Genomic DNA, 12710 nt, shown 5'->3' on the forward strand with positions numbered 1-12710 from the left:
GCAGTATTGGGAAACAAGTTTGAATGTGAAATAATATGTAGCCAGGAAGCCTCATCCCATGCAGTCTGGTTGAGAGATTGGAAATTCTATTTTGATATATTAGAATTGTATTCTTGAGCTTAGTTTGGCTAAATTACATAGAGTTAGGACCAGTCTTATGTGGGACACCTTGTAAGTGGTGACTGGCTAAGCAGAATATGGGCATATTGTGTGACTAAGATCCCTTCTTTATTTAAAAAATTAAAAAAAAAAATGAAATATTAAGAAGGCAATTTTTGCAGCATTAAGAAAAAAAAGGAAAAAAGTTAAAATATGTGAAATAATTTGTGGTCTCATGTGTTTTGAGGTGCGCCAATACCTGCTTTTAAAATTATATATATATATATATATATATATATAGTTATTTTAAATATATATAACAAAGGTATTTAAAGTATTCTTAATGCACCTTCACCTTTAGTGCAGTTATCCTAGTGCACTTTTGGATTAGCGTGCAAGCGAAAGCAAGAAGAGGTTTTTGTACAGCACCCCATACAATTCTATGGAGAAAGGGTTATAGCGAGGCTGCATTATCCAACCTCCTTAGCATGCCTGAATCTTTTTTAACATTTTAATTTCAACTTAATTTCAACTTCTAATACAAGGATAAGAATAATAGCGCTATTGATTTAACTTGAGTGCAGTTAGCACTTAACAGCGCTGATATTTTAACGCTCCACTTGTATTCAAGCCCTGTATTGTATTTTTTTTTAATTAAATTTTGTTAGTAGTTTAATTTTGGAATTTCTATGATTTTTAAGTTTTTTGTCATTGGATTTCCTAGTTTTCATGTAGTAAATTTGTAAAAGTATTTAAAATGTATGTATAAATATTGCATGAAACCACTGCTAATATCTGGGACTTAAAGGGATACTAAACCCAATTTTTTTTATTTCATGATTCAGATAGAGCATGCAATTTTAAGCAACTTTCTAATTTATTCCTATTATCAATTTTTCTTCGTTCTCTAGAAGGCATCTAAGCTAAGGAGCCAGCCAATCTTTGGTTCAGAACCTTGGACAGCATTTAGACACCAATCAGCAAGCACAACCCAGGTTGTGAACCAAAAATGGGCTGGCTTCTGAACTTACATTCTTGCTTTTCAAATAAAGATATCAAGAGAATGAAGAAAAATTGAAAATAGGAGTAAATTAGAAAGTTGTTTAAAATTACATGTTCTATCTGAATCATGAAAGATAATGTTTGGGTTCAGTGTCCCTTTAAAATCCTACTCTTACTATATCTTTACTTAGTTTGGAAGCTGTTAACTTCAGAACTGGGTTTGATACAATAAAATGTAAAGGGTAAATTTATCAAGCATTTGTAGTTTCTGAGACGTTGCTGTGCCGTCTCATATGACCAAACCGGCAGCTTCCTGTTTCTTACCCTACTGCCACCTCGGAGGTATTGGAGATAAATCACCTTGAACAAATGAATATGGGGTGATTGACAAACACTGTTTTCATGCAAGTTCTGGTTGTGCGAGAGCCAGAGGCGCGATTGAATAAGAGAGCTTCCAACATAAGATGCTGCATCTCCTTGAGAACTATAGCCTTGATAAATTTCCCCCAAAAGTTTAAATGGCATTATGGCAACCCTATGCATTCCTTAGAACCACTACTCACACACACACATATAGAGGACTGGCAAACACATTTAAAATGTTCTGTTAATAGATGAAAATATTTATTTTTGTACAATTAGCTTCAGACATATGGCACTGCTTAAGCTTGCACACGTGCCAGTACTTGGATAATAAAACATTGCTTGGAGGCAAACATACTACGTCCATATTATATGTGAAGAAAATAGAATTATTGTCTGTCTTTACCTAAATCTCTTAAGAGCTAAATAAAATCTATACTAGGCAAAAATAAGAAAGGAAAATATAGTAACAAATTAATTCAGTATTGACTAATATGCAGTCTAATGCAGATTGTGTTCACTTAAAGGGGTATTAAACAGTCTTTCATTGTTGTATTACAAAAGCACTAAGTAGTGGGTTATACTTTATACATCATTTTAAAAGAATTTTACCTTTTATTTATTTTTTCTTAACGTCATTTGTGCAGTGTCCAATTACTTCCTGTCACAGCCCCCTTCAAGGGGCTGTGGTCTTTACAGGAAGGCTTTTCTAGCTATATGTCACAAATATTCTAGAGTAACTTGAGCTAGTTTACTATTCAGATAATGCTAGAGAGACAGTATCTTCTTTGCTCATGCTCAGAACTGGCAAAATGCAACTTAAGTTCCAAAAATGTCTCCTCTCTTTTCTCCCTGAGGGCAGTGGCTACATTGAGAAATTCTAAGTGCTCATTTTGCAAGAAAACAAATAAATTGGCTTTACCATACTTAGTCTAACAAACCTGCAGGTTAGCGCTCATGCAAAAGCCACAGGGTTTTGTAGCACACCCGCTAGAAGTCCATGGGGAAATTAAGTTAGCGAGACTGCGGTATCTAACTTTCAGATGTAAGTGCACCTGAGGCTTTTTGCCTCACTTTAAACTTGTAAAATGAGCTCAAGAATAAGAGTGATATTGTTTTAACTGGAGCACTCAATAGCACTAGTATTTCTATGTTCCACTTCTAATCTAAACCAGAGTTTTGTTACTTTATTATTCAAACTCTTTGAGCTCTCTCTACTCCTCATGTTTAATAATTTCAGTTTTGCAAAATATAACAGCTTAAAGAGACTTTTCCTTTCTTTTACTGCCACCGAATAAGAGATCATAAGGGATTAATTGCCCTATCATCAGGCAATGCCCATAAATAAAATATTAATATAACCTCAACTATTAGACATTAAATAATGACACTTAAAACAGACTGATGGTTTTAGACCCCCTAGGGTCAATTTTATTGAACAGGCACAAGAGCATTCGGTAACTCAAATATATGGCTAGCAAGTTAAAGGTGGTGTCAGTCAGGTTCTATATTAACCCCTGCATAGATGGTCATAGCCCAGACCTATTGATAGAGAGGAGCCAAGCTTCAACACCCTCATAGCAGCTTTTTGGCTTGTTGCATTTCCAAAGAAAGGGCACCCTCAGGATCGGACCAAAGGACATTGTCCCCTTTGCAGTGGCTGTCACTCAACTCTCCACTGTCTTGGCCATGACCAACTGCTTATGCTAAGGCACAGAATAAAGAACACTCCATACCAGTAGGACCCAAGACAGCTAGTTGTGAAGCATGTGATACAAGGGGGAGTGAAAATTATCGTTCCAGGCCTTATCCAGCTCCATCGACTAACCCTGCTGAAGCCCCTGACAAGAAAGTAGCATCCTATAGGTAGCCAATAAACTGAGTTGCCAGACACCAGGTTGAGAGGGAGGGAGAATCTTCAAGCAGAGCAGCAAGAAAGAGGCTGAAACTTCCATTTCAGCAACTTTTAAGGTGAGCGCCCACATAACTGCTACATAGTTGTAACTAACAGCGTGCCTTCCTAAGGGCCTTAACCTTTAGGGACATTCCAGGCTAGGGCCTTGCATTATCATCCTACTTTCTGGAACTCTTTACCGTGCGCAATCAGAGAGGCACCGTCCTTACAGACTTTTAAAAAGAAGCTAAAGAACCACCTCTTCCATCAGGCATTCAGTCCGCTTATCTGACCTTCAGAAACTCCTAACTTTTATGTCTTATGTTGGTATATTTGTAAAGTGCTTTGAGTCTCACAGTGAGAAAAGCGCTATATAAATCGCAAATTATTATTATCATTCTGTTTTATTTCTATTTTGTTTGTTTGTTTGTTTGTTTTTTAATTGGTATTTTATAATATGGACCTTCTCTTCCTGGTTTGTTCTATAATTTAGATTTTAAAATTTTACAAAACGTCTTTGCAATCATTTATGATTATATTTTACTTGTGCACAAGTTAAATGGTTTAAACTGGGATATGAGTTGCATTTTTAACTCTTTATCAAACCTGAAAACAATCAGTTATATTGGTATGTGAATTAAACATAAAATGGGTTTCAAAAGACAGATTTAAAAATAGAAAACTCAAATAACCCTGTTATCAATTATGGGTTTACATGGAGCAAATAAAAAAAAATATATAACTTCTATAAAAAAAAAATGTAACTATAATTTCTAACACACTGGAATGACCTTGAATAATAAGACATATGCAAAATACTTTGGCTAAGTATTTTAATAGATTAGAACGGATCAAAATATTATAAAAAAAATTGTAACATGTTTACTAAACTTTTGATTTTTGAACATCTATTCCATATTTTAAACAAATAAACATAAAGCCCAATATACCTAAGGGAGTAGGAATATAGTTGTCTCTCTCCAGACTCTTAACTTGCATGGACAATTTCACCTGTAACCTACAGATATATTAGTAGTTGTGTTGGTTACTACTAAATTTGAATTTGGCTGACAAATGTTATCGTAGTAATAGTCTTTACTTAGGATAGGTGTAAATACACGAATTGTTGATATATACTACAATTACTTTGAGCTAAAACATGATACTCAATAGCTAGTGATTCCTTGATGGAAATACCTGCCTTCATATTACTTCAGCTTAATATCTGATCATTCTTATGGGTAATTATTAGTTTAGTCTGTCTACACGTTTAGGTTTATTTCTCAGTACCGATCTGACTTATTTCATTATATGTTCTAGCCGGTATTCCGGCCGTGACCATCTAACTCTCTTACTTAATTTTTGCCTCGTGTACACTAGTCTTGGTGCATTATAATACCGGATTGCTATATAGTATGGAATATCTACTTATCCTAGTTACAATACCACTCCGACTTTGACTTACTGAGAAATAATATTGTTGTAATATGAATCATACATTACTACATTACCCAGGGATGTTAGCTGTTATTCGATTAGTAGTGGCAACCGGCAGCAGTTACGATACAAAATTAATTATATAAACTATAGTCTGTCATTGCACACGCAGCTCTCTTGAATCTGACCTATTTAATTAAAGTATATTTAGGCATTATATTTGATACCTTATGGTATTCATTTCTTACTGTAGAATATTATTTGGTAACACTACACCCTGTGGGAGATGTGAATTTCATACCCCGTTAATTCTGGGATTGGTACCCATAGACAGACCAACAGTGAATAAGACAGTGTTATCTGCTATGCACAGGTATATCATATGTATACGACTTAGACCTTACAGTTGACCCAAACAACGGTACCTAGGCGTACAGGTGGCATTGCCCTTGTGTTGCCCTTTTACCATAAAATCAATAAAAGTTAAGTTTTAACTTCCTCATTCTGGATGCTACCATGTTCATTTTTCCCACTGATATTACTACACTCTTATGTTGTTGAGTGCTATATATGTACACACTTCCCAGTAGCCCACTGGTCTTTTGTATAAAGCCCAAAAGACCTATTTGAGGAAACTATATTTCTTTAATACAGAACATTTTATCTAGCTCCAGTGGTTATAAAGCTACAGTAAAGGTGGATAAAAGTCTAAAAATGATACTGCTGTAAACCTTAAAGGGATACTGAACCCAAATATTTTCTTTCATGATTCAGATAGAGCATGCAATTTTAAGCAACTTTCTAATATACTCCTATTATATATTCTTCTTCATTCTCTTAATATCTTTATTTGAATAAGCAGAAATATAAGCTTATGAGACGGCCCATCTTTGGTTCAGTGCCTGGGTAGTGCTTGCTGATTGGTGGCTAAAAATATTCTGCTTAACACAGGTGTTTGATCACCTACAAACTGTCTGCTGTCACAATTTAGGCTTCTCATGACTAGTAGTTACCTTGAAATGTCTCCGTGTTCACTGAGTTCAAGGTATTTTGCGACATCTTCTGGGGTCAGTACATTGTCCCCATCATCATTCACAGAAAACGATAGAGAGGCTGCCGAGACGCGCTTAATATTCAGCGTGCTAGGGGGAGTCTTTTTCCTACAAAAATTGTCTTTTTTTTGCTTTTCTTGCTTGGACTCAGAATACGAGGAAACATTGGAGACCCTGGAACAAAAAACAAAATGCAATGATATTATAAATTGTGAAAGATACACAATTTACTAAAAATAAAATTATTTGTTATGATAAAGGATATTAAATGGACAGTAAAGTTAAAATTGAAATTTTATGATTTGGATAGAACTTCCAATTTACTTATGTTATTAAATTTGCTTTGTTTTCTTGTTATCTTTTATTAAAGAGTAAAACTAGATAGCTTATAAGAGCTCAGGAGTGTGCATGTGTCTTTAGTACTTTAGGCAGCAGTGTTTTGCAACATTGTATAACAAAGCTACAAATAATGTTGCAAAACACTGCTGCCATAGAGTACTAAACACACGTGCACACTCCTGAGCTCTTCTGAGCCTACATAGTTTTACTCTTCAATAAAAGATACCAAGAGAACAAAGCAAATTTAATAACAAAGGTAAATTGGAAAGTTGTTTAAAATTGCATGCTCTATCTGAATCATAAAAGTTTAATTTGGGTTTTACTGTCCCTTTAATAAAAATATACACAGCCTCTGTTTTATAGGGATTTATTGAGAATACCACACTATCTTTGGCCTAGATTTAGAGTTGGGCGGTAGCCGTCAAAACCAGCGTTAGAGGCTCCTAACACTGGTTTTGGGCTACCGCCGGTATTTAGAGTCAGTCATTAAAGGATCTAACGCTCACTTTCCAGCCGCAACTTTTCCATACCGCAGATCCCCTTACGTCAATTGCGTATCCTATCTTTTCAATGGGATCTTCCTAACGCCGGTATTTAGAGTCGTGGCTGAAGTGAGCGTTAGAAATCTAACGACAAAACTCCAGCCGCAGAATAAAGTCAGTAGTTAAGAGCTTTCTGGGCTAACGCCGGTTTATAAAGCTCTTAACTACTGTGCTCTAAAGTACACTAACACCCATAAACTACCTATGTACCCCTAAACCGATGTCCCCCCACATCGCCGCAACTCGATTAAATTTATTTAACCCCTAATCTGCCGACCGCCACCTACGTTATACTTATGTACCCCTAATGTGCTGCCCCTAACACCGCCAACCCCTATATTATATTTATTAACCCCTAACCTGCCCCCACAACGTCGCCGCCAGCTACCTACAATAATTAACCCCTAATCTGCCGACCGCAAAGCACCGCCACCTACGTTATCCTTATGTACCCCTAATCTGCTGCCCCTAACACCGCCGACCCCTATATTATATTTATTAACCCCTAATCTGCCCCCCTCAACGTCGCCTCCACCTGCCTACACTTATTAACCCCTAATCTGCCGAGCAGACCGCATCGCTACTATAATAAAGTTATTAACCCCTAATCCGCCTCACTCCCGCCTCAATAACCCTATAATAAATAGTATTAACCCCTAATCTGCCCTCCCTAACATCGCCGACACCTAACTTCAATTATTAACCCCTAATCTGCCGACCGAATCTCGCCGCTACTGTAATAAATGGATTAACCCCTAAAGCTAAGTCTAACCCTAACACTAACACCCCCTAAGTTAAATATAATTTAAATCTAACGAAATAAATTAACTCTTATTAAATAAATTATTCCTATTTAAAGCTAAATACTTACCTGTAAAATAAACCCTATATTATAGCTATTTTAGGATTTATATTTATTTTACAGGTAACGTTGTATTTATTTTAACCAGGTACAATAGCTATTAAATAGTTAAGAACTATTTAATAGCTAAAATAGTTAAAATAATTACAAAATTACCTGTAAAATAAATCCTAACCTAAGTTACAATTAAACCTAACACTACACTATCAATAAATAAATTAAATAAAATACCTCCAATTACCTACAATTAAACCTAACACTACACTATCAATACATTAATTAAATACAATGCCTACAAATAACTACAATTTAATAAACTAACTAAAGTACAAAAAATAAAAAAGAACTAAGTGACAAAAAATAATAAAATATTTACAAACATTAGAAAAATATTACAACAATTTTAAACTAATTACACCTACTCTAAGCCCCCTAATAAAATAACAAAGACCCCCAAAATAAAAAAATGCCCTACCCTATTCTAAATTAAAAAAGTTCAAAGCTCTTTTACCTTACCAGCCCTGAAAAGGGCCCTTTGCGGGGCATGCCCCAAAGAATTCAGCTCTTTTGCCTGTAAAAAAAACACATACAATACCCCCCCCCAACATTACAACCCACCACCCACATACCCCTAATCTAACCCAAACCCCCCTTAAATAAACCTAACACTAAGCCCCTGAAGATCTTCCTACCTTATCTTCACCTCGCCAGGTATCACACCGATCCGTCCTGGCTCCAAAATCTTCATCCAACCCAAGCGGGGGCTGGCGATCCATAATCCTGCGGCTGAAGAGGTCCAGAAGAGGCTCCAAAGTCTTCATCCTATCCAGGAAGAAGAGGCGATCCAGACCGGCAACCATCTTGATCCAAGCGGCATCTTCTATCTTCATCCGATGAGGAACGGCTCCATCGTGAAGACCTCCAGCGCGGATCAATCTTCTTTCTCCGACGTCCAACTGAAGAATGATGGTTCCTTTAAGGGACGTCATCCAAGATGGCGTCCCTCGAATTCCGATTGGCTGATAGGATTCTATCAGCCAATCGTAATTAAGGTAGGAAAATTCTGATTGGCTGATGGAATCAGCCAATCAGAATCAAGTTCAATCCGATTGGCTGATCCGATCAGCCAATCAGATTGAGCTTGCATTCTATTGGCTGTTCCGATCAGCCAATAGAATGCAAGCTCAATCTGATTGGCTGATCCGATCAGCCAATCGGATTGAACTTGATTCTGATTGGCTGATTCCATCAGCCAATCAGAATTTTCCTACCTTAATTCCGATTGGCTGATAGAATCCTATCAGCCAATCGGAATTTGAGGGACGCCATCTTGGATGACGTCCCTTAAAGGAACCGTCATTCTTCAGTTGGATGTCGGAGGAAGAAGATTGATCCGCGCTGGAGGTCTTCAAGATGGAGCCGTTCCTCATCGGATGAAGATAGAAAATGCCGCTTGGATCAAGATGGTTGCCGGTCTGGATCGCCTCTTCTTCCCGGATAGGATGAAGACTTTGGAGCCTCTGCTGGACCTCTTCAGCCGCAGGATTATGGATCGCCAGCCCCCGCTTGGGTTGGATGAAGATTTTGGAGCTAGGACCGATCGGTGATACCCGGCGAGGTGAAGATAAGGTAGGAAGATCTTCAGGGGCTTAGTGTTAGGTTTATTTAAGGGGGGGTTTGGGTTAGATTAGGGGTATGTGGGTGGTGGGTTGTAATGTTGGGGGGGGTATTGTATGTGTTTTTTTTACAGGCAAAAGAGCTGAATTCTTTGGGGCATGCCCCGCAAAGGGCCCTTTTCAGGGCTGGTAAGGTAAAAGAGCTTTGAACTTTTTTAATTTAGAATAGGGTAGGGCATTTCTTTATTTTGGGGGTCTTTGTTATTTTATTAGGGGGCTTAGAGTAGGTGTAATTAGTTTAAAATTGTTGTAATATTTTTCTAATGTTTGTAAATATTTTATTATTTTTTGTAACTTAGTTCTTTTTTATTTTTTGTACTTTAGTTAGTTTATTTAATTGTAGTTATTTGTAGGTATTGTATTTAATTAATGTATTGATAGTGTAGTGTTAGGTTTAATTGTAGATAATTGTAGGTAGTTTATTTAATTTATTTATTGATAGTGTAGTGTTAGGTTTAATTGTAACTTAGGTTAGGATTTATTTTACAGGTAATTTTGTAATTATTTTAACTATTTTAGCAATTAAATAGTTCTTAACTATTTAATAGCTATTGTACCTGGTTAAAATAAATACAAAGTTACCTGTAAAATAAATATAAATCCTAAAATAGCTATAATATAATTATAATTTATATTGTAGCTATATTAGGGTTTATTTTACAGGTAAGTATTTAGCTTTAAATAGGAATAATTTATTTAATAAGAGTTAATTTATTTAGTTAGATTTAAATTATATTTAATTTAGGGGGGTGTTAGGGTTAAAGTTAGACTTAGCTTTAGGGGTTAATAAATTTATTAGAGTAGCGGTGAGCTCCTGTCGGCAGATTAGGGGTTAATACTTGAAGTTAGGTGTCGGCAATGTTAGGGAGGGCAGATTAGGGGTTAATACTTTTTATTATAGGGTTATTGAGGCGGGAGTGAGGCGGGTTAGGGGTTAATACATTTATTATAGTAGCGTTCAGGTCCGGTCGGCAGATTAGGGGTTAATAAATATAATATAGGGGTCGGCGATGTTAGGGCAGCAGATTAGGGGTACATAGGGATAATGTAGGTGGCGGGGGTGTACGGAGCGGCAGATTAGGGGTTAAAAATAATATGCAGGGTCAGCGATAGCGGGGGAGGCAGATTAGGGGTTAATACGTGTAAGGTTAGGGGTGTTTAGACTCGGGGTACATGTTAGAGTGTTAGGTGCAGACGTAGGAAGTGTTTCTACATAGAAAACAATGGGGCTGCGTTAGGAGCTGAACGCGGCTTTTTTGCAGGTGTTAGGTTTTTTTTCAGCTCAAACAGCCCCATTGTTTTCTATGGGGGAATCGTGCACAAGCACGTTTTTGAAGCTGGCCGCGTCCGTAAGCACCACTGGTATCGAGAGTTGAAGTTGCGGTAAATATGCTATACGCTCCTTTTTTGGAGCCTAACGCAGCCATTCGGTGAACTCTAAATACCAGCGGTATTTAAAAGGTGCGGCCAGAAAAAAGCATGCGTAGCTAACGCACCCCTTTGGCCGCAGAACTCTAAATCTAGGCGTTTGTTTTTAAAGGGACACTGAACCCAAACTTTTTCTTTCGTGATTCAGATAGAGCATGCAATTTTAAGCAACTTTCTAATTTACTCATAAGATCAAATTTTCTTCATTCTTTTGGTATCTTTATTTGAAAAGCAAAAATATCAGTTTAGATGCCGACCCATTTTTGGTGAACAACCTGGGTTGTCCTTGCTGATTGGACAGCACCAATAAACAAGTGCTGTCCACGGTTCTGAAACAACAATTGGCTGTTTCCTTAGCTTAGCTGCCTTCTTTTTCAAATAAAGATAGCAAGAGAACAAATGAAATTTGATAACAGGAGTACATTAGAAACTTGCTTGAAATTGCATGCTCTATCTGAATCACGAAAGGAAAAAAAAATGGGTTCAGGGTCCCTTTAATCCATGTCCTTTCTGTGTGTAAAATAAGGTTAAAATATAGTTACTTGGAGACACAAAAGCATTTTTTAATTTCCAACAATTTAGTACTTAACACATTCCTTTTTTGTGTGCCTTCATACACAGATGCCTTTCAGCTGCAAAGTCTTTCTTTGATCCCCCCCCAAATATCCAACAGTAGTTAAGAATCTCCAGATGGGATAAAAGTGGCTAAACAGCATAAAAAAAACACATCCTGCACTAATATAGAAGTAAAGAAAAGGAACATATTGTTTTCAAATGAAGAATGCACCCCAGGTGTTGGTGTTGTCTATCTATATGATGATAGCTAAGTCCCCGCATCTGCAGCCACTTATAAAAGTTAAACACATGCAAACAAGTATGAAAGTGCAGTGAGGGGAGAGAATGTTACATTTGTAATGTATTGAATAGAAAATAAAATATGAAATACTTTTACACAGGACTTAATTGATCTCCTTAAATGGGCTTACAGCATTTTATTATTGCATTGTCGCTTGCATATAAATATATCCCTGCAAAGCGGCTACAAGGACAGTCTAGTCAAAATAAAACTTTCATGATTCAAATAGGGCATGCAGTTTTAAACCACTTTCCAATTTATTTTTTTCATCAAATTTGCTTTATTCTCTTGCTATTCTTTGTTTTCTAAGGCCTTGAAGGACCCCTCTTATCTCATTGTATTTTGACCGTTTTTGCACAGCTAGACAGCGCTAGTTCATGTGTGTCTTATAGAAGATAACATTGTGATCACTCCAGTGGAGATATTTATGAGTTAGCACTAACTAATTCGCTGAAATGCAAGTAGATCAAGTAGTAGTTCAATAGATATATAGTTATAGATATCTATTTTACATTAACAGTATAAAATAGATATAGAAATATATATTGAAATATAAAAAGTACATTATTTTCTATGTAAAAAACATAGGAATGTTAAATATGCATAATGTGCATTGGGGTTCGCGTTTTAGGTCTAACGGAGTTGGGTTAGGACGCATGAAAAATTGCTAACTTCAATGCGTGTTCTTGAAATATTAAATATTAAAAATAATAATTATTAAAAACTATCATGTACTTTATATTATTAAATATATATATATATATATATATATATATATATATATATGTGTGATACTATTTATGTAAAATACATATATATACCTATATATCTATAGGAATATATATACAGGTATAGATATGTGTGATACTATTTATGTAAAATACATATATATACCTATATATCTATAGGAATATATATACAGGTATAGATATATGTGTGATACTATTTATGTAAAATACATATATATACCTATATATCTATAGGAATATATATACAGGTATAGATATATGTGTGATACTATTTATGTAAAATACATATATATACCTATATATCTATAGGAATATATATACAGGTATAGATATATGTGTGATACTATTTATGTAAAATACATATATATACCTATATATCTATAGGAATATATATACAGGTATATATATATA

General features: G+C 35.8%; 1 protein-coding gene across 1 annotated transcript in view; it reads right to left on the reverse strand.

Moving 5' to 3' along the window:
- Positions 1 to 12710, reverse strand: part of ROBO4 (roundabout guidance receptor 4) — a 458861-nt gene that overhangs the window by 121967 nt on the left and 324184 nt on the right. Inside the window, exon 17 of the mRNA XM_053690486.1 lies at positions 5809 to 6021. Coding sequence (XP_053546461.1) covers positions 5809 to 6021 — 213 coding nt within the window. The remainder of the gene's footprint in view (positions 1 to 5808; positions 6022 to 12710) is intronic.

Source organism: Bombina bombina, chromosome 8, assembly GCF_027579735.1.
Source record: "Bombina bombina isolate aBomBom1 chromosome 8, aBomBom1.pri, whole genome shotgun sequence".
In the NCBI taxonomy this organism is placed as follows: domain Eukaryota; kingdom Metazoa; phylum Chordata; class Amphibia; order Anura; family Bombinatoridae; genus Bombina; species Bombina bombina.